The sequence below is a fragment of the Gobius niger genome, assembly GCF_951799975.1.
Source record: "Gobius niger genome assembly, chromosome: 1".
Classification (NCBI taxonomy): domain Eukaryota; kingdom Metazoa; phylum Chordata; class Actinopteri; order Gobiiformes; family Gobiidae; genus Gobius; species Gobius niger.
This window is the reverse complement of record NC_136852.1, coordinates 51,327,340-51,350,958: the sequence shown is the minus strand read 5'-3', so window position 1 is coordinate 51,350,958 and position 23,619 is coordinate 51,327,340. Positions and strand designations below refer to the sequence as shown.

Genomic DNA, 23,619 nt, shown 5'->3' with positions numbered 1-23,619 from the left:
TGAAACTTCGTCAACTTAAACAACCCAGTCCAGATGACAACTTTGAAAGCCTCTATGGAACACTCCTGGATGACTAAGAGCTTCCATAAGCACTCTTCAGGCTCTACTGCCAGTGGGTGACATTAAAAGCCTCACATTTCACCCAATAAACACAGCAAAATACAGGCATTTATTGTATTACTGATTGTAAGTAAGTAAGTGCTTTATTTGTCATTGTATAAATTGTACAACGAAATTGCGTTCAGGTGTTGGGTTAGTCCTGAGGTAGGGGAAACCGGAGTACTGCCTTCGGTGATCCTCTAAAACGGTGCAGCGCCTCCTGGGTTTGCCCCTGTTTCAGAGCATGGTGTCCTGCACTGCTCACCTCCTCCTTCCACTTCCTCCTGCACAGCTCCCTCCACTCCACGACAGTCTTTCATCATGTTCTGGGAAGTAGTAGGATAGAAAACTTGAGTGGTTTACCTGCGAATTTTGCCCGGATACCTCCTCGTTTGTCCCTTTTTTGTTTCCTGTGACGCCTCCACTGTGCTGCATGTGTAGGTGGCTCTTGGTGCCTTTTCAGTGTTGGTCTCGAATGTCTTCAGCTAATAAGCTAGCTGTTTGCTTACTTAGAAAATGAAACTTGGGTCCTTCATGGCTAGTACAGACTCTCTGCAGTGAAAAAAACAAAATAAAAATCACTGAACCTCACAAAAACACACAACGCAAAGATGTACTGATATGTTAATTGTTGAAACATACAAAAGAAAAAAAAAGAAAAAAACAAACCTGACTTTACTGGGAGTGGGGACGTCTACAGCTCGTCTCCATGGAGATGTTGCCAAATAGCAGATTTAAATAAGTTAGGTCCTCATCCAAATCCAGTCTTTGGTTACCAACTGCAAAACTAGCACTTTCTGCGTCTAGCTGGGCATTAGGAGCATGCTTTGTATTGCTGGCAACAGTATTGTCCAAAATGTTACGCAGTGTGCCTTTAAAGTAGAAATAGCGTACATTTTGTAAAACATTAAATAGTTTCAAGAGGCTCATTTACCACATTCAACATGCTTAACTTTATTTTGGACTTTCCCTTCTGGGGTTGCCATTGCAAGTGCAGTGATTTGCGTATTGATTTGAAAGGGTATGCAAACTCTTATGCAAACAGGATACAGTTTTTGTTTATCCAAACTTAAGAATGGCACAACGCACTTCTGAATTAGGCTATAGCTCATTGGCTGCTTGTCTTAGTAACTCATCTATTTGATGCGTAGTGGATTAATTATCACTCATATGTCATAATCGGGGCCAAATGTCACTTGTGTGCTTTGACACCGAACCACAGACATGACAACATTGCAATTAGCGGCGCGCTCTTGCAATTGTGATTTGATCATATGTGAGCGGTGCACTGAGCTGCCAGTACCTTATGCAGGGGTCACGGAGCTACATTAGCCTAGCCGCCCTCCGTGTAATTAATGAACCACTAGTTGTAGCATACAGTAATTGCTCTTCAAAGCGGGGTCCTCTCAGATTCACACGCGCGCGCACCAGACTCCATTTAACTGGCCAGGTCGCCTCCCGGAGGTCCCGTCTTCTCCGATTCTCTGCAAACTGCCATCCCCGACCTCCAGCCACCGAGGGACATCCACACCTCCCGCTACTGCTGCTGCGAGCATGAAATATTCAGCAGCAATTTCCCCCTTCGTTTGACATAATACCTTGAAATGTTAATGCGCTCCCATTGCTTGTTTTAAGTGGAAGGCGTCCCAAGGTATCTGCAATTGGAGCACGGCGTCGCAGGGAGCTCTGTTTAATGTGCGGCGGCCATGAAAGTAATCTGCTCCACCGGAGAATTGCTACAGCCAGACGCAGGGGTCAAAAGGTGGGCCTCTTTTAACTGCTAGATCAACAATGGGCGTATAGACATCGCATTTGCTGGCAACTATACCACACGTTCCCAATGGACATAGTCTGTGACATTGATTTTCATTATATTCACAGTTGCTAGTGTGTTGACCGTCTGTCCCGCATCTGAATAGACTATGTCAGTGGTTCTCATTTAAGTTAGGATTAGGAAAAACCTGAGAACCATCGGCTATATCTATGACATGTTTGCTTATGATAGTTGTTTGTACATGTCGCTAAGGGCTACAGTGACATGATCTGATACCTGTTCTTGCCTCGAAGGCTTCAAGATGTGATGTTATCAATGCAAGCAGTGCCCATCATCTGTATCGCCCATGGATTAGTGCAAACTTGCCTTTGGCTGTACCTTAGGTTGGTAAGCCGTGGTTTGTTGACAGGGAATGATGGATATGATAAGGATTTGATGAACTACCCATGAGGCTTTCTGTGTGCTTTAAGGGGTCGTTCTGAAAGTTGATTTAAAAGCTATTGTTTGCTTAATTTCTTCCTATTATAAAGAGCTTCTTAATCACAGTAGGACTTTACAGGTTACACTTTATTTTAACAACAGCTTGTTACATTGTACAACATTTAGTACAGTGTAATCTGCTGTGTAACAATCTGTAATAAGTAAGTAAGTGCTTTATTTGTCATTGCAGTAGTGTGTAGTATACACAATGGAATAACATGTATCAGTACTTTGGAGGCTCATATTGTAACAATGGACCTTATTACATTATGAGGTTCATAATGAAATAAGACATTATGAACCTCCAAAGGTTCATGAACTTTAATCCTCAGGGTTTAGGTAATAACCCTTATTACCCATAATATAATAAGACCCCGTATATATTACACTATGTCCCTCCAAACTACAAATACATATTATTCCATAGTATATGTAAAGTAACTACACATAGTTACATAGCACATTACATTGTCCTAAATATGGCAGGTACAGTGTATCGAGGGATTGTGTAAAATAAAGTGTTACCATATTACTTTGTGGAAAACTTGTCCAGGAGTTCACGATCATAATACAAGTTTCCAGAGTCAACGACTGTTTGTTTGGGCTGAAGACATTTCGCTTCTTCACAAAGTGTTCTTTTGCTCTCTATATAATCGTCTCTGGCCATACACGCTGGTTGCAAACTCATCTAACCTCAGGGCACAAGGGTCAGAAGAGCCATGAAACAGTTTACTCTCAGACATTTCACTCATTCATCCTGGCCTTGCTGTTTACACAAAGCTAGCTTGCTTCATTAATTCTACTCTTTGTTCTGAGCTGCTCTTCATATTTGAAAGCTATGAGGAAATATAGTAGTCGTTTTCCTACTCTATGCACTCCTGTGTTTGTGAACAAAAACATACACCGAGTCAAAGCAAAACTGCCCATCAATCACATTAAACATGCAGCAAACACAGACTATGCAGAGATTCTTTCTGCTGGTGCTGTGGGCCATAGAGGAAGTCACATGTGGCTGCACACTGCCTCTGTCTGACAGTGCCCTTCAGTCCTGACAGTGAGGCATTAAATATTAGTGCCGTTTTACAGCGGGTTTGTAACATGGTTATTCCAGTCAGTGGGCTTTGGCTTCACTCTGTCCATTCTCACAAAGTCTTATGTCCAACTGCACAGGATACTCGCTTGGAAGAAGTCAACCAAGGGACTCCCACCCACATTTCTTTTTAGCACTGATTTGTTGATGTAGATGTTGATGAAACTGTCAGTACTCTAAATAGTATACTGAAGCTAAATATCCAATCAAATGTCTTGGTCTACACAATCAGAGGGGAAAAAAAGATTACTGTCTTGAATTTTGCGATAACAATATTACAGTGGTGGATACTGCATCTTCTAACATTGAAGAAGCAACTATTTGGCTATATATTGTGCTGCAGCTCTACAAGTTTCTATTTTTGTTGAGATCAATAAGTACCACTGCGCAGCGGACGTCACATGACTCTGACACAGACTTTTTTTTTCTTTTGCCTTCGCTTGGCACAAATGAGTTTATCACCGCCCTGTCGACAAAAGGCATTGACCCCTCTAGTGCCCCGCTCCTCCGCTACCTCCTGGTGGAATTGATTAGGAATAATTGAAGGGAGTCAGAGGCTTAGGCAAGTGGCACTAAATAAATCTAGCTGGTGTTAATTGTGTCAGAGTGAGGCAGTGCGAGGGCTAGAGAAACACTTAGCCACCGGCTGACAATAGCGGATTAATTGGACTCCTTCAATGAACATAATTAGACTGATTGTTGGGAGAGATAAAGCAAAGGTTTTTATGAGCGGCACTGTCGGGACCGAGTGTACGAACCCTTCGACCTTTTCTCTGTTCCCTCTCGGTGTCAAAGCCTCTTCGGTAAAGTTAATGCTGATCCTTTCTCTCTTCGCTGCAAGGGAGTTAAAAGCCCGGCTCGCAGGTGAGAAGTGGATGGCAAGGTTAGGGATATTGGACCTCATGCTCATAACATCTCTGCAGAGGAACTGTCCAATCTTCTGTGCCGACAACAGGGCAGCACTGTGGATCTATTCTCATTAGTTAAGGTGCTTTATTGAAGAGAATGGTGTGAGAGCAGCCATCTGCAGTGGGCCATTTCATATGAATTTGACGATAATGCATAAAGTAGATGTTTCACAGTATATCAGTGAAGAGGCATTATGAGTCTGGAGTAAGTATTAAAGATTCAGAGTGGAGCAGTAAAGTTTTACACTTACAAACTAGGATTCATTTAGTTGGAAGTTCATATGTGACATGTGTAAAAGTTCATTCTTATTCTATAGTGGAGCATTGTAGACTACATTTGTATTTGTATAAACTACACTGAATGTAATCTATACATAATGAATATAATAAATTCTGATGACTGCCTTAATTTTATTATTGCCTGGGCATGACCCAAGCCCTTCTGGAGTGTTACCAAATGTGAAAGTCCGACCTTAGGTTAAAGAATTCTGTGAAATCTTCAAAGAATCGGAAACATCTGCACAATGGTTGTTTCCATGGACACCTGTCATGTTTCTCCAAGGCTCCGAGAGGAAAACAATGTTAGGTTTCTGACCTGAACCGAAAACTAAAAAAGTCAGCGAGCTTTCTTTCTTTGACTGACAAGCATACAGCCTAGGGGGCTGGCGGCTGAGTCGAGCTGCTGAGGGCGCTGGGTTGAAGACCTTGACTTCTGCTCTCATGGTGTGATGGAAAGACTTGGCCTTCAGCAAAAACAAGATGCCGGCCTCCGCTCAAAGCCAAGGTTCCTTGGGGAGGCATTTTGATGCATGATGGTTGGAATAAAATAAAATCAAATGGGATCAGCCCAAGCATCAGTAGTTATTGGTGAAGGGAAAGTGGTTGTTGAAGCCCTCTGGCAACACTCCACCTTAGGCTTCTTTTGTCTACTCTGTTCAACAACTATAGAGAATTCCCGGTGGTGTAGTGGGAGGAAACTGTGTGTTTTAGATGTTCTGAAGAGATGCTGTAGCATCGATATATCTGTTTTAACCCAGGAGGGCATAAAGCCCAGAAGTGGCTCTCTTTGAGGAAAACCAGCTGACCTTGAGTGAAAATCTGCTTCAATACAGTCAGACTCTTAACTTTACTGCTTTCCTTTTGTGCCATTTTGAACCAGTTGGTGGTGCCATGAGGTCTTTGACTTCCACCTTATAAATTTGTATATAAGTCAGCATAAGTCAGGAAGGCCTGACAGTTTGATCCTCATTCAGTGAAATGAGTTTGGACAGAGTAAAGTAAGGTTGAAAAGTTTGTTTGTGTCTCTTCATGAACTTGACTTAGTAATGACCCATAACATCACTGCTCCAACTGGACCCTAATAAATATGACTGACCGTGACCTCAGATGAGAGCCAGCACATCGCAGGAGCTGCCCGCCATCTCCTCCACTGTAAGGGCTGCTCATCCCTCCATCACACAATTGTTTTACCTTGGCCAGAGGGTGGCTCCCACGCTGCCCCTGTCAGGTTGCAACCACTGAGGGTTGGCCAAGAAGTCATGGCCACAGATTAACTCTGCTATTTATGGTCGTGGCCCGTCTAACTGCAGCCCCAGAGATGGGAAATATTGCTCACTTAGCAGGATTACTGGGTGCCGTAATGCCCCAAAGGCCTGCTTTATGGCAGGCCATAAATGTTCCCAGGGAGAGGCAGCGAGAGTCGGATTGATTAGCGCTCCGGAGGAAAGTCGATCTGTTACCCACGCCCCACTGGGGAACGGCGTGATGGATGCTTCCGGGAGGTGCTGAGAGGCAGCGAAGGGGAGGGAAGGGCACTTTGCCTCGCACCAGGCCAGTTCCAGACATCCCCACAGTGACACAAGATGGAGGGCTGGACGGCGCAGGGCCGCAGGAGGTTGTCAGGCAGTCACAGAGCTATAGCTCCATACGCACTGACCCTTGGCCATCGCAGTGGCAGACAAATGGAGAGTCGACCTTGCCTCGTGCTGCCATTTACCAAAGTCCCACTTGACACCTGCATGCTCCAGCCATCAGTCATTTCAAAAGATAGACCATATCTACAGCCAGCACCCCATGAGGAGTGATCATCTGTTACATGCTCTGATGGAGGACATACCACATCTTTAACCTTATTCTGATGCAGGGTTTTATTATGTCCATGCATAATATATGTTATGTATAAAGGTACACTGACATTAAATCAAAAGATGTGAATTTTACAGTGGTTGTCCATCAGTTTTGTCCATCAGACAGGTGCAACCATGCAGTGTGTTACTGACAGTGGAAGTCGTTTTAATGTGCTTGCCAGAATAACAAAGAATAATCACATGACATACAGTGATATGTCCGTCTCAAAATCCTATATGGAACACTCCCAGGGTGTGCTTGGACCCCATCGGAAGCTATAAGAAATGAATGAAGAATATGTATTTAATAGAATGCAACCAACCCAACCAACTGTGTTTGGATACAGATGATTTAACATGATAGACTTAATGCAGCCCTACCTCACTGGGGGACGTCTGTGCTGTGGACATAAATCCTGCTCAAATACCGGGGCTGAAAGCTAAGTGACGGGACATAATGTACCAGGCCTGTCTCCTCTGGTACCACTGATTTCTTTCAACACATGCTCTGCTCTCTGCACCTCTCACCTCATCCCTCTGCTCCCTGCTGGGCTCCAGGCTCCACCATGTGCCGTATATATACGCGCTCGGACTGTTGCTACCACTTTACAGCCCTTTTCAGTTGCGTCGATATTTTCCAGATGCCTGCCGTGGGATTTGGCTGTTTGTCAAGTTTATATATTTGCTTTTGAAGTGAAAGTTTGAGGAATCTGTATGGGCTAGAGAGAGACGGTATAGGACTGGAAAAGAAGGCAGATGAAATGATTTGGTTCATTTTGGGACTTTGGGAATACGTTGATAGAACCTTGAATGTGTACATAAATGATAAAGTGTAGATGATATGTAGGAATAAGTAGCGTTGGTGCTGCAAAATTCGAGGTCGGTGAAAGTCAGAAACGGAATGAGCATAAAAATGTGCCTTTTTTCATAGCAAATTTGTTGCTGACTTGTCTTCTGTGTATATCGCTGTCCGTTAACCATTAAAGAAAATACCATCTCCGACCACAGGGGGTCAATGAAGTAACAAAAGCTCTCCAAGTGCATCTAATCGGTTTTGCCTGAATACCAGAAAGTGACTGGTCGTGCATGTCATGTGCTATTTTGGCCCTAATGCCTGGTTGGAGTTTCCCAACAAAGAGGACGCTGATTGAAACTTCTTATCAGGCGACGGCAAATATTTTAGTTGGTTATGCAAACAGGGGCAGTTGAAATAACCATCTCGTCTTTCAGCCTAACAAATGAGGAAGAGATTGTGTTTTATTATGACTGAGCAAATTCCGGCGTCTTTGTTCTGGAAAGTCAAAGCAGCTGTATATGAGTAACCAGAGATTAAGTATTCAACCAGTTCGGCCAAATGTGTTTATTTATTAGACATCACCAACGAATGATAGAAAATATCAACAACAATCTCTGTAGGCAGCGTGTAGGAAAGCTTTTTTTGTTTTTGCAGGTGTGATTTTGTCGGTGAAAAAACAAACGAGTACAGGAAGTGGAAATAGGTCGTGGTTTGCAGCTTATAACCCAAAAGGTTAAGACACGAGTGCAAGCGTGGTTGACTCAATCGGCATTAAGAATTAGAGTGTCGTATCGTGCTCTCTTTTGACCCAGCTGAGCAGAACTTACTTAATAACAGGCTACCGTGTTTTGTTAGCTTTCTGCGTAAAGCTTGGTTCTCCGTGCTCAGTATATCACAAGCTGTTTTGTTTTTTTAATGCATCAGCTCTAAGGTCACGGGTCTATTTTCAGTGGATCAAGTCGTTTTTTATTTTAATCCATATTCAAAACTGCATATGGATAAATTGCGTTGGTAGTCAAGGCATAGGATCAATGCCAAGAACAACACAACCCTGTGAGGAAATTCATATCACGTTCAACTGTACCAGAGTCAAACCACATCTTTTTTACTATAAACAGAAATGATTGAATGACCTTTTCTCTCACAATATGTTGAAGGTGTGTCCCAAAGCTACTGTGCATCATTTGAGAATCACTGGGCGACTTATTTTCCTTTATTATTTATTATATTGCAATAAGAAACAAAATGTAAATTCACTATTGTATAAAACATTCGACGTTAACTTTAGATTAAATCTGTTAAAATCCATTTAAAGAGGTGAGAGGGTGCATGTTGCTTGAGTTGAACAAGTAAAAGTTGGCACATGAGTCATGTCAGTCTCTTCTTGTTAGAAACGTTTCATGAGTTTTTATAAGAGAAAATACAGTGTAACAAGACCGGCCTTGCTTTTCCATTTAGCACTCTGCTGCTGCTGCTGCTGCTGCCGCTGCTGTGTGGGATCTGAGCCAAATCAGCTCCGCCAATCCAGACATCTGCCCACAAAGAGAAATAAATTGTTGTTGAAACACAGTGACTAACTTGGTCTGACCTGTAAAAGTTTCTCTTTAGATTTATTTCACATTGGCTGGAGTAGCTTCTGATTTCTTGTGTGGACAGAGGCCCTGACTAATGAACTTCGGTCCATGCGCTGTCTGCTCAGTGCTCACAGCAGCATCGTCTATAAAACAACCCTGTATTGCGTGTTACTAAGTAGCAAGATCCTGCAAATAGAACAGCGGATAGATGTGAACCTCAAGACTAAAATGTCTTCCATGTCAACAACAGTGATTGGATTTATGCATCACTAGAAGCTAGTTTTGTACAATTGTTTTGCTCAATAGCGTTACAGCAAGATTAGTCTATTTATGAACCACAATTATCTTTCTTGATTGTGACATGAAAAGAGTCTGTCTGCACGTCAGACTGGCAAGTAATTGTTCCTTGTCAGGAGCGCAATACGCCTATAGCCCATAGTTGCTCAGATATTATTGGCTCCATCTCCCCACAATCTCCAACAAAAATAAGTATCGTATTGGTCGTAAATTGTCCCATTAACCTCGAGTTTGGGGATTTGATTCCTGTTACTGTAAATTCTTGTTATTCTGTCTTTATGCAGCAAACTTTACCTGTGTCCTTTGGTGTAAAGGGGTTTGAGTGCCCAATCAGAGTAGAATACATGTGTGGCTTCAAACTTTGTGCATATTCCACAGCTGAGAAAGCTGTATACCCGTCTGAATGCAGGAGATGGACATGAAACATGCTCCTAGACCTGTCATTTCTATACATTATTTTCCATGGTCTTTCGGACTTTAGATGTCCAGATAACTATAATGTGACAAGTTAGACCTTTGATTGCCACTTAAATGGCAATAAAGTTAAGAATCTTTGCAATGCAAAAATAGCTTTATGGTGTTGTAAAAACTTATCAGCCGTGGCTTGTGTGCAGTTCATACCGCCTTAAGCTCAGTTAAGTCTGACGGAGTGTTTGCCCCGCGACATACATCCAGGGTTAGGTTTTCAGACCGAGCTCATTGTTGACAGAGGACAGAGCAGGTAAATGTCAGGCAGAATCAGTATGTGGCCTGCTCTCAGTCTATCCTCCCTCCAACATCGCTTTTGTATTGATTTAAGGCCAAATGTGGTGTGCGCAGATAAAGGCCTTGGTGGAATCGCAGACATTTGAATTAAACACAATCCCAGATTAAACATGTTCACCAGAGCCCAGGGCCAATCAGTCACACCGCTGCAGACGTCACAGAGGTGTCCATACATCCTTTGGTTTGTTTATTATTTAACCAGTAGGCTACTTGTTTTCTGTTTCACTCATGTGTAATATTAAAACTGTTCCTTTTTTTCTATACCAATGTTGCATTTATCAATATGTCAGGGGTGTCGAACTCATTTGGGTCGAGGGCCGAAATTAAGCCCCCACGGCGGGTCGCAAGCCGCATATATTGTAAAGGACTGTAACCTCATAAATAACAACAGCTTACACTTATTGTGTCACATGTTTCTCAAAGTGCTACATAAAGTTATTATTCATTCACTCCACACTCGATGGCAGTAAGTACTATTTTAGCCACAGCCGCCCTGGGGCAGACTGACCATTTATCACATGGCTATAATATGCTGTTCATATACTGAACTCTTCTTATGTCAATGCCCTCTGCTGGACATTTGTGGAATTCTTTCCTTGTTTTTAAATTGAAGCTGCCCCCTAGTGGCTGGAGTGAGCAAAGTGGTTATTTAGTTAAAAATCCATAACTCTGCACAGAAATGTTTTTTTGACATGCTCAGGAATTCATGCTCCTCAAAGGGCTTTGACCTTGACACGTGCAATATATTGAACTATGTAATGTTCCTGAATTCTACTGCTGTCTCTGGACACTATGCCACAGAAGCATTGTTTCACTGTACCCCGCACTTATTCAGATGCCTATTCTCTTTAGAGTCACGAAACATTGCAGACATTGGCGATCAAACATCAAACTTACATGTTTTCTGTTACAATGGGATGCTTTCAAGTGCCAGTATGAGGAGGACAACAAACAAACAATGCCTCTACAATATTATCTAAGGAGGTGGATTATGTCATAGTTCTTCAAACCTCTAAAGCTTGGAGTTTCTCTTTACGTTATGTAAGATCCTGGTTCCAAAACACTTAGGAACATTGTGGGCAAGTACATTTAGCACTTGATAATTTCTACTTTCCTCAGTCCTGGAACTCGTCTTGGTTCTTGTCGTCCTGTTTAGTGGCCTCCTCCCCTGTCCTGCAGTCTTGCTCGTGGTGGTTGAGATTCAACGGACAAACACTCTCTCTGGGGAGCTGACATCATTAGAGCAGAGAGCAGCTCCTGTCTCTACCTTCTGCTGCTTCACGGAGAGATAAAGTAGAAGAGGGGCAGAGCGCAGGGCGAGTTTAAGCAATGCAAGGTCAAGATCGTGGCACAATTACCCCGACAGCGCAGTGCCCCGCGAGGAACAAAACCCCTGACTTCTCACCCTGCCAAGGTCGGACCGGGCCGGTCCTTCAGACAATTAGCCTTCCCATATCCCCCCATCATTTCCATATTCACCTGCTGCACCTCTACTCTGCACTGCCAGGAAGAGAACACCGAGAGCAGACTGTGCACTAGACTAGCAGTGCTCAGTAAGAAAAGTAAAATGTACTTACTTTTTGTTATATGAGGAGTTCACAGGAGAAATGTTCTATACTGCATGATTTAGTATTTTACTATTTAAAAGCGACAGATCACAACTCTTGCTGGGTTTAATTAAAGGAATAGGCCACCGTTTTTCCATACTGAGATATGTTCTTACCTGAGCTTAGACGAGTTGATGTATAACTGTCTGGCCTTTTAGCGTGTGCTCAGTCACGCAAGAAGACTGAAGATGTTGTTAGCATTTAGCCTCTCCCCTTCTCCTCTATGGACACAAACGGGGGTGAAGTTAGAAGCGACCAAGCTCTTCCACGTTTTCCCTATCTAAGTATGGTTACGCGAGTAATTACACAATCCAAGGATAGCTACACAAAATTAAACATGTTGTTTTTCTCAGCGGATAAAAAGGGGGACTATATTTTAAGGCGTAATAATACCTTAGGAGCACTTCGACTTTACTGCGTGGACGTCGAAGTGCTCCAAAGGTATTATTACGTGATATCCTTAACTGAATCGAAAATCAATCAAACTGATGTGAATCGAATTGGGCCCTTCTGAAGAGAATCGAATCGATTTGGGAAATCTGAGTTGATACCCGGCATCACAACAAGACAAACATAAATGCTACTTTACATCTCTCGTCCTTGAAAGATGAATCCATATTAACACTGTTGTACATGGGAAAATAAATTAATAAATTATAATGTGTACCCCCTATGCCGTTGCCTTCTACAGGTACGCATGTCTTTGATCTAGTCACATTTGAAACCTATTTTGAATGGTTGGTTCATCCCCAGGACCGCTGCCTCCGATCACAGTCAGATCCCACAGACACAGGCCTGCCAATTAGAATGCGCAGTGAATCCTCTGTAAGCTTATTAAACCACCATTATCCCTAATAACACAATGGACATGATCCTCTTCTCCCAACTGCGTCCTGCTTTTCTGTAGCGTACATGGTGACAAGCGGGGGCCTGTCAGATCATCTATGTTGCGAAGACTCTCCCGTACGCCACACGTACACAGACACACATCGTAATTGTGCTCCGGCATTTGCAGATACGGGAGCCTCAAATCCCAGCACATGTCAGCGTTTTGAGGGATCATATAGATGCAAATGCGCCCGTGTAATTGCACAAGCGGTGGATCGGCGCTCTCTAGGCTGGGATGCTGTCATGTCAGTGGCTGATTCCATCTGCTTTTCATCGCTGTAGCGTTTTTTTTTTTTCTTCTTCCCTTTTCCAACGCCTGATTTCCATAGCGGTCCAAAGCTTTACAATCCTCTCATCTTATCTGCCGGTTTTCCCCTCCTCCCCGTCGACGCCTCCTCCCCGTCTCCTGTGCCAGCGCGCCTCTTCTGGTCCAAGCCGCCGTGATGGAAGTGACAGAAAGAAAGTGAAAGTCGCAGTCAGACACCTAAAATGAGAGTGAGGAGCGGCTCTCGACAGCTCAACAGCAAGTCGTGACAAATACCAACCCCCAACACATACTACCACCGTTTCTTCCATACATTTAAACTTCTCTGCAATTTACTGATGTAGCGACCTTTCATCCTTATGATTTTAAGATCATTCTTTTCTCCTGTTATGATTGTGCTTGGCAATAAAGTTAAAATAATTTAAAGCAGAACTAAGTAACTCTTGCCCCAGAGGCCATAAGCGCCACTGCAGGTGTCGTAGCATGTTGCGATTTTTTTGCTCATTAATTGTCTGTGAGAGTAAATACTACGCTGACAGAAAAGACAAAGGGAGAGAGGGATATTGTACATCCAATTACACAATGGGGATACTTTTTTTCACTCAAATTTGGCTATAAATACTGTCTAAGTGGTGCTAGCCCGCAGTTAGCTTTGCCTGTTAGCCTGTTAGCTTCTTCTTCGTGATTCTATTAGTGTGTATTGGTGCTCCAACCCGGAGGCAGGAAAGTTGCAATTGTGATTTTCTGGCCAGAGACACCAGGGGGAGATGAGAGACCCCCCCCCCCACTCATCCCATTAAAGAGGGGGTATTGTGCTTTTTTCAATCACATAGCACCAGTCTATATCACACTACAATGATGACGAAACCTTATGTTGGTCTGTAACTGCAGTAAATTAGAGTAACTGCCTTGTATAAAATTGCTCTCTCAAAATGGCTGTAGCGAATGTCTTGAAATAGGCCTCTGTCTCTTTAAGAACCTCTGACCCTTTCCGACACGCCCCCTCCACACGCTGTCTGTGGCATCAGTGGGGAGGGGGTTCTGCTGAGGAGCAGTGGTTGGTTGCTCGGCTGGTGACGAAAGCTCGGAGGCGTCTCCGGGAGGTGGGGGCGTTCCTAGGAGGACTCAGGCAAACCTATCCCTAAAATGGCTGCCATCAGAGTTTTTACAGATTACTCAAAAATACGTGAATGTGCCAAGGCAACACTTCAGGCATGTTTTTAATGAGGGAATGACATAATAACATGATGTAAAGCTTGAAAAAGTCGATTTTGCAAAATACCCCCCCTTTAACACTTGTATTACCCCCAAAGGGGCTACGGAAAGGATTTATTAAGTTAAACAAGTTACTTTATACTTCTTTAAAGTTTGCAGGCAGATTTCTATTTACTCACATTAGCTTTGCACACTGTGTTGTATACATTATGAAAGCTGAAAAAAATTGCCTTTTTTAACGAGAGTAAATCCAAGGTTCTATAAGGGCGCTGACTGTGTACCAATATAAATTCCCTGACATCCTCTCGCTCTCCTGCTTCCCCTTCAGCCCATAAGACTTCCTGTTGAATCGAGCGTGCGGCGTGTGTGCGCTGTGCAGGCTGGAGATAAGGTCCCAGAAGTTTTCCAAGGGCAGGACAAGTGCGCAGACATCAGAGGGAGCCGAGCCTGATTCATTACATGTGTTGCATCTGCCTCCCATTAAAAAAAGCCCAGAGCGCTGTGTCTGCCTCTCTCACACGCTCCCACTGCAAACTACCTCCTGACTCCTCACACTGTCTGTTTACTGAGGGCTGCCACTTCCAACTCCGAGCATGCCTCCATCCAATCTGCCTTAGGTCCATGCTGCGCCTTTTAATCCCGCCATCGCACCTATAGCAACATAGTTTATCTACCGTGAAGTTGAAAATATTTTATCTACAATTATTTACACATTTCTAAGAAGTTGTTTTTACATTTGTTTTCTTATAGGCACTATACCTGTTTTTGTAATGGAGCCAAATCTATTTGTCCCTTTAGTAGATTGTAAACTAAGACATTTGTGAGAAAAAACATTTGTATAAATTGTATGAACTTGAAGGTGTGTTTCTGGCATTACAGTAAAAGTGACCCTGCAAGTTGTAAAATGTGCCTATAAGTTTGACCCTGTGAATAATTTGGATGCTACAAATAAGGACCACAACTCACATTTGAAGTTAGTAGCTTCCTCTTTCATTATTTGTAGTCAAAAATCATATCAATATAATAATAGTAATAATAAAGGTGTACACTGTAGACATTATTCATTCACTCCATACTCGGTGGTGGTAAGCTACTATTGTAGCCACAGCTGCCCTGGGGGAGACTGACGGAAGCGAGGCTACCAACCGGTCTTTCAACTCCCACCGGTGTCTCTGGCCAGAAAACCATAATTGCAACTTTGCTGCCTATGGGTCAGAGGCCCCAATAAGCACTAATGGAATTACGAAGAAGAAGCTAACAGGCTAACGGGCAAACCAAACTGCGGGCTAGCGCCACTTAAACAGTATTTACAACCAAGTTTTAGTGAAAAAAAAAAAATCTCCATTGTGTAATTGGATGTACAATACTCCCTTTGTCTTTTCTGTCAGCGTAGTATTTACTCTCACGGACAATAAATGACTAAAAAAAAAACACATGCTATGACACCTGCAGTAGCGCTTATGGCCTCTAGGGGCATGAGTCACTTAGTTCTGCTTTAAATCTCACATTTTGATTTCAATCCCACAAAGTTTGCCAGAATTGTTGTGTTTAGAGTAGTAGGTAAACACAGTAAGCTCACATGGTTAGGCTGTCGTGTTATTGAGGGTATGCAGATGATGTCACAATATGGCAACAGAAGACAAATGATTGCAAATGTCATAACTACACACTAACATTTGTAATTATTTGCTTTTTCACTTTCAGTCTGGAATGTCAGAGTTCTCTTTGCAATGAAAATGATGTAAGTGCATAATAGCTGTACCTGTAAAGTCGATTCTGAACAGCTAGTGATTTTGTTGTGTCCTTGGGCAAGGTATTTCAACCACTTTTTGAATGAGCATGAGGAATTGCAAAAGTGGCTTGCGAGTACTTGCAGAAATTGAATGGACAATGACTGTCTAACAACAAATAATGTACACAAGATGGATACTTACAGTCATAACAGTTTGTATCAAAGAATGTGATCTAAAGTGAAAGTGACTGGAGTTTCACTAAAGTGACAGTTTGACACCTTGCGGGTTTTTTTAATCACTTGCTCATTTCCTGTGGCTCACCATCTCATCGACAGTGTTTTAATTATGCGCCTGTGATGAACATTTATGTCTGTGTACCCCCGTTAAACGCAGCCTTTTTGCAAAACATACGCCGCTTTAATCTGATAATGATTTCAGATTACTTAAAAGGAAATTAAACATTTCTGAACGTGTGAGGGTGACAGAGTTGTCGACTATAGTTGCAGAGTGTGAATGTTGCACTTCCAAAAATGTATTTCTTCCCCATCCGCTAATAAGATTAATTTCAAGTGTTAGAAAATAATTCATGGTGTTGTTGCAGTCAGAGAGAGGTGAAGGATTTGCACCATAGATTGGTGCGTTACTGTGGCGACTTATGGGAAAAAAAACACATCATTACTGTGCACAAGGCTTTACATCCTGGATATATTGATAGTGTTGCCCTGGCAACCATATCGTGAACATCATATAACATTTTATTATTTACACAATGCTGATCTTGACTAACTATAATTATAAAGAGGTGTGTTTTAGTTATAAAGTTGTGTTTTATCTCTTTCAGGTATGTTTGAAGAAAATGCATTTTAATCGTATCAGTGCTTGATATCGGCAAGTACTCACACAGGATTACTCATGTCATGTAAAAAATGATCTCAAATTAAAATGAATAGAGTTTGAAATTACAGCTGTCCACCTGAGGAAGCCCTCACTATTGGAGGGTACGACTGAAGCAAACAGTGTCATGTTTTACCTCATGTCTTGTGTCATTGTACCAATGGTGGGAAAAGCTGACATTGTTTCCCTACATATTTTATACATCTGTCAGCAAACCCTCACAGATGAAATAATAAATCATTCCCTCTTTCATTACTTTTTGCTGACCACTAAGTGCAAATGTAGCATTTCCCATGGCATGTGCCTCGACCTGCTGTTTGGCTGCTTTGAATGCGCCCTCTTGTTTGAAAGCCAAAGTTAACTTTGAATTGCAAATAATTGTGTCAAGTGTAAACGAAAACAGCAAAACCATGATTTGAATTCTCCTTGTGTGCAGGCTTATGTGTTTTGCATTTTACACATAAATCAAAGCTGCGTATTTGTTTTTCATATGAATTCACATCCTCAATGAGCCAAAACATGGATGCACAACACTGCATCCTGATTTCATCCACAAACAGATTTCCATAACTTAATTAAGGCAATAATTAAGGATGAGCTAAGTGCTGGAATGAACTGAAGCAGAGGACTGAGCTTGGCTGTACTTGTGCAAGTCCATTTCCTTATCAGAGCGGGGCAGATCGGCGCGGGGCGTGGGCTGTGAGCCAGTGTGTGCGAGCGTGTTGTCAGCGGGCCCTCGGGACAGGTGCTGAGGGATAGCTCCGTATTTGGGACCAGGTGCACCTCTCCTCCCCCCTGTTCACCGCTCTGGCCTTGTTCCCCCAATCCCCCCAGAGGCGTGTGGTGAGAGTGATTGGAGAGGCCTGGCCCACAGGGAGTGCTCCTCTCCCCAGTTCATCTGTTCCAGACAGGGCCCGGCGGGACACGCGGCTCTCCTGAGGGCCCCTTTGGCTGAGAATCAGAGAGAGGCAGTCTCTACTCTCAGGCTGACTGCTTTGTTACTGTGCGGGGAGGTCTCATTGGCCACTGCTTTTCACTGGAGGAGCCTGCTATAACGTTTGCCACTATGTTTACATGGACAAAGAGAAAACCGTTGCTGCCATAGTCTGATTACAACAGTATTTCTAAACCGCATGCACGTAAAGCCTCTGAATGTAATACTGGATAATAAGGTTTATACTCTGTAGAGATTGCAATAATCTTAGTCACTGTTTTAACATACAAAACATACTCTTTATCCCTGGATCCTAAAGCCTGCCTTTCCATAAGATTTGCAATGTATGGTTTAAAATCGAGAGTCATTTTACAGTGCACATTTTAAACATGCCCAAGAGAATAAGTATGAACAGCCAGACTAATGCTAGAGCCTCATTCATTTCAGGACATGTTTGTAGTGTTCGTAATAAAACCCCATGGAGACGACTTTGTTGTTCTGAAGAACATTGTACTCCCTAATTTCAGGCTTTGCAATCTGCTAATTGCAATCATTCAAATTGAGAATTTGATTTGATTGTGAATAATTGTGCAGTCCTATATTACACCTTGGCTTTTTATTTTTTTTCCAGATTTGAATTCTCAGTCAGGAAGTGTAGCTTTCAATCTGCCACCTCTCATCATACACTTTTACTACCCCTAGCTTCACGTTCTTGTGTTTGCGAGTGGGCTTGCAAATGTGAATTAGCTGAGAGCACTAGCAGAAAGAGTTATAGGGGCATTTTCGAGCTTGTATAATACATGTATCCTGTTTTATGTGGTCATTTATTATAAGACAAGTTCCATGAATAATGTATGATTAAATGGCGTAATGGATACACTGGGACTCGTCAAAATAAAAGCAAAAATCCATTTGCTCTCCCCGTAGTAAATCGGCTAGCTTGTCCTTGGGCTAATTTCCAACTTGGGACCTTGCGGGGGAGTGAGTGCATGTCTTGATAGCTGTTTTGCGGGAGGGGGGTGTCGGTGGTGCTGCTGCACAACAAGAGGGAGGGAAGGGAAGCAAAAGTGAAATGAGATATGGACAGGGAACAAAGCCAGGACACCTTTTTTTGTTGTTGTTGATGCCCCTCCCCCAAAAACACACACATATACGCTTTTTACCACGCTATCTGTTGCTTCCTCTTTCCTTTCCTTCCTTCACAGCTCTATCTCACACAATCTTGGAGCGCCATCCCCTGTCTCTGAGCAGCTGCCACTTCTGAGCCTCAAGAAAATGAAGGCAGATGAATCAATTTGGCCTGTGGCCCTAAAGTGCACTTGTCTGTGCCCTAGCCTTGATGGGAGGGGGATAATGAGCCCATAGATTGGACCAGTGGCACTGAGCTCTGAGTTGGCTGATGCCGCAGCAGGCGCGTACCTCACTCACACACATACACCGACACACCTACACACACACACACACACACACACACACGCACGCACACACACACACGCACACACACACACACACACACACACACACACACCGATGCCCCCCATGTGAGAGAGCAGCCTGTCGTGGGTTAATAGGGGTGAGGGTCCTCTGCGCAGGACACTTTTCTGAACAAATTAGAGGAAAGATCTGTATTGGTCCTTTTCAGCCCTCTCTTTTGTGGATCGGACCGGCCCTGTACAGATTTCATTGGGGCCTGTAGTTCAGGGGGGCGCGGGAGCACATTCCGAGGGGGTAATAAGGAGTGACGGTGGGACAAGAGACCGAGGCAGAGCTCCCTGAGTGCTGCTGACAGGTGATGGCAGGGCATAGCAAGTGAGAAACCCAGGTCAGAGACACAACAATAGTGGAAGTGCTCAGAGTCAGCGCAGCTCCGAGCCTGTCTTTGAGCTCCTGGAAGGTAAAGAAGGGGACGGATCAAAGAAGTAGAACAACAAAGCTTCACCCGCCCACCTCCAGTCAGGTCCCCGCTGGCTGCATGGAGATGGATCGACAGTGCACCGGGCCGGCACACTGTTCTTGAAGCCTCTGCTCTTTCTCTGACTAGTCTTTCTTAGGCTGCTGCTGCTGCTGCTGTGTGCCTCAGTCTGGGTTAGAGAAGTATTGCTTAACCGACCCATTTCGGCACAACTCAACTTAGGGGGAAATTAAGATGCTGGAGGGCCCTTTGAAGATAATTAAAGAGCACAGAGTGGCAGCCTCCAGAGACTGACTGGAGACATGTTCAATACCGAGACTAATGGGGCTAATTTCCAGTACATTATTCATGTAAAACACAGACACTTACTTAGCTATGTTTTTTTCTACAGCTCTTTTAAAGACTGTAAAGTGTGTAGAGTGCCACGTTTGCAGGCATATGCAGGATACTGGACTTTATCAGTCTTTATCACTCTGATCAGTATTTCCTGGATTTTGTTGTGTAATAGATTGAACACACAACTATCCGCCTCATGTCATCATTCATTACTGGATCTGATCTGAGCAGTTCTGCACTCAAAGTGTGTTCATCTCAGCGCCATTGATTTGGTAACATGGCGTTTGCTAATAGTGAAAGTGTAGCTGTTTTATTCCCCAATGCTGACGGCAGAGGTCGCTCCATGCTTTACAGGCTTCTCCTTACATGCACACAATTTCAAAGTAAAACTAAATTAAAAATCAATGCCAATCATATTATCTAAGGTCCACTTTGAAAGAAAATCACACTTGTGGTTCCAAAAACGCTACAGTTGACTGTGTTTGCTGTGATTTACTTATCTTAACCTCTTGACCTTAAGCCGTTCTGCTGCATCACAGCAGACACCAGCCCCTCCAGCCTTCATGCCTGTCTCGTAGTATTAATGAATATAGAAAGGAGGGGAAAAAAACAAAAGTTGAAAGCTATGCAGTTGGGAGCTTAGGGCCAATTAAAAAAACTCCCTCGACAGGAAATTAGTCCCAGCCTTAATCACAGGCAGTCAGGGTTGCCAATCTTTTGTCAGAGTCGGTGAAATCTTGCCCAGATCAATTGCTCTCCTGTCCCGCCGAACAGCGACTGGGGGAAACGGCTCTCGCATGCTGCATCATTAACCTAGGTGGCTAATTAGAAGCTGCGCTCTGATCAATAGCCGAGCTGATTGCTGACTGGGTAATGTAGCCGCCGTCCCTGGAGGAGGCTGGAACACTTTGGGCGCCTGCAGGAATTTGTCAGCAACGCAGACGCTGGGTAAACAAAGTAATCAACAGCCGCACTTGACGACAGTGTGACGCGGTGCTGTACACCAACCCCCACCCCCCCCACTGCTGTCTTTGTGCAGTTCCTGAGCGGGATGCGGTTAAAACACTGGCTATGATGGAAGGGACTCGGCTGACAGTTGGTAAAGAAATGCAGCCGGAGCGGTGGGGAGAGCTGGTAGTCAAACCTGATTAGGCACACCTGGCAGGTCTCTCCTCCCCCATCGCTACGCCCGGATTGCCTGGCGTCTGCCCTCCTTTTCCAGCGCCAAGCTCGCCCTACCCCGCTCATGTCACCGCTGACCTCACCACACTGCTAATGCCCCTTGGCCAATCAAGTGCACTTGCCCCAGTGGCGGTAGGGTAATTAAGAGGGAATTGTGTCTAGTTGGCATGTGAGCTGGTGGGCACAAGGGTAGACAAACACTCCCTGCCACCTCGCCTTCCTCGCGCTCTCCCAGCCAGGTGGTCGCGTACAGGACCTGTCAGATTAGCTGATGACCCTTTTAATTCAAGCTCAGCCGGGGGCCATAATTGATATTTACCAGGAAAGGTTAATTGTAGCAGTGATCTGCTTAAATTACAGTGGAGATCAAGAGACCAGGCCCAGCCACTGTGCGAGCCACCAGGGGAGCTGCTACACTGCCACATGCAACTCAGATGAATTATAGCCTACAGCCACAGCACTCAGGGTGTAAGCGCGGGGCAGGGAGAGTGGCTGATGCTGCATCAACAAAGTGTCTATTTGCATAGCTTGCAAAGAGTCCATCGGGGGGAAATGCTGAACCTATGCCAGGTCTGGATTGGCACGCGATTTTGTAAATAATACCATGCATTTCTGGTTGTATCACAGCAACAGCTTTTATTAGGTTATTATTAGCTTACCTTTGTTATGTACAAAGGTAAGACATCACCACATGAATGAATATACTTATGATGCATGATGGATGCTGTCAACTCTTATTTGACTGTTGTTCCATTGTAAGTCCTCATTTTACTGAAGCATTCCTTCTTTCACCTCTGTATTTGCTCTGGTACACAAAGGTTTTGAGGTTGCAGGTGTTTTTGCTACAGCCCCTCTGCTTTGCATATAGCCAAAACACAAACGACAATGTGCTTGACATGTACAAGCAAAGCTTTTGTCCCTTAGACATTATTGTTACTCAAATCAGCTTTGTTATAATACTTACATTTGCACACAGCCATTTTAAGTACACAAGCTGTAATTATCTACAGGAAATATGTAAATTATTCCCTCAAAAACCTATTCTCTGGTGTTGTAACTTGAATGCGTCAGTAATGTGTTTATTGTGTTCCTTTCAGATCAAACCACTGGCAATGCGTCGCGTCAAACTGAGCGAGGATGAGCCGGTGCAGGAGCTGCGACTGCACAGGAGCACCTCTAAGGAACAGCTGAATGAGGTGAGAATCGAAGACGCCTCGCTCTTCCACACCGGGACATCACCCTCTTTCACAGAGGGCCCAGACCGTTCCCCCTTTGACAGAGGGTTAGACCAGACTGTCCGCTTTAAAAGACGCCAGCCCTGTGGAGGCGTGTGGACGGGCAGATCAGAGGGCAGCGGCTGCAGTAGCTCCTGCTGTTCCCCGTATCACCTCATAAATCCCTCTGACGGCTTGGCAGGCTGCACACTGACAGGAAATGATTAAGGCGCCGTAGCAGCCTCACCTGGTTGACCTGGCATTATTTAAAGCATGGCGTGGTAAATGTAGACATGACCTAACGCAGTGCAGCCAGGTGTGGGCCAACCTCAGCGACCTCAGGAAGGAACCAGTTAAAGCACGGTTCCAATTATCACTGCGCCGGCATCCATATGCCAGTCTATTTAGAAAATGAGTAGGTGGCAAAGCGGAATGAAGGCTAGGCATTGCTTCAGCATAACGGATGAAATAATGCAATTTAGATACAGGGGAAGTAATGAGAATTTATGCAAAATCCCGAGCGGCCCATTTTAAATGAATGTAGAAATATGCTTCCTAACTAATGCCTGTCAAGCAAGGCTCCCAAACCTAACTAAATTCAATCAGACTGTTCATTTAGTCTGCAAAAGCAGGCTCAGGGAATAAGAAAGAGGAAGGGAAATGTTCAGGCTTCCTCCTCCAGCGGGGGCAAAGTGATGGAAGGGAAAGGATTTTAATGAACATATTAAATACATTGTTTTAAGCCATTCAGGATTCTGAATGAGAATCCAGCCTTATGAAAACGGAAAATCACCCTGCCTAATTTCTCCATCTTGCTCCTTTTTTTTACACACTGTGCTGCAGCGTCTCTTTTGGTCCCCTCTGCTCTCTCTATTTTCCATGAATTTGTGTAAAGGCTGTCTTTTAATGAAAAAGTCAGGAGGAAGAGGCGGGCTTGTCAGATAAAAGAGCGACACTAGTTGACAGCTCTGACAGGGATCTGCGACGGGATGAGTGCGGGAGGGCGGGGGTTTTAGAGGGGGCTGTGGACGGCCGGTGTGTGAGCGAAGCGGGGCGAGTGTGTGGGGTGTGCGGCGGGGGCTGTCGAAAATTGCCCGTCTTATTCGCCCATCGGTGTTAGATGTGGTGTGTCTCTCTAATCTACTGCCAAAATAAATGGTGCACAGACGTTGATTGTTGTAGCCATGCCATCCATATCATCCATCCCTGTTCATCGTGTCTGTCTGTCTTTTCCTGGCTCCTCTACAGAATGGCACTAGCTTGACAGACACCATACTGCATATAATTTTTTATTTTTTTTTTCCTTTTTGAGCCCCCATAAAACCTCCTCGGCTGCGTGAGCGCTACTAATTTTCGTAAAAACGCGCTCCATCACATCAAAGTGGCTCCGTTGCTTTAAGAGCTCTTAACTAATGATGCCGCAGCGCCAACGAGTAAAATGGATTTCTCTTGTCTTAGCGCCAAAGGAAATAGAGACAAATGTGATGTGCAGACGCGCCCACCGCCTGTAAAACAGTCATGCATCAATTT

General features: G+C 44.0%; 1 protein-coding gene across 11 annotated transcripts in view; it reads left to right on the top strand.

The window, feature by feature from the left end:
• Positions 1–23,619, top strand: part of fbrsl1 (fibrosin-like 1) — a 334,971-nt gene that overhangs the window by 120,054 nt on the left and 191,298 nt on the right. For all 11 annotated transcript variants that reach the window (XM_079566905.1, XM_079566904.1, XM_079566911.1 and 8 more), the window contains exon 3: positions 21,973–22,071. In XM_079566905.1, the coding sequence (XP_079423031.1) occupies positions 21,973–22,071 (99 nt within the window). The remainder of the gene's footprint in view (positions 1–21,972; positions 22,072–23,619) is intronic.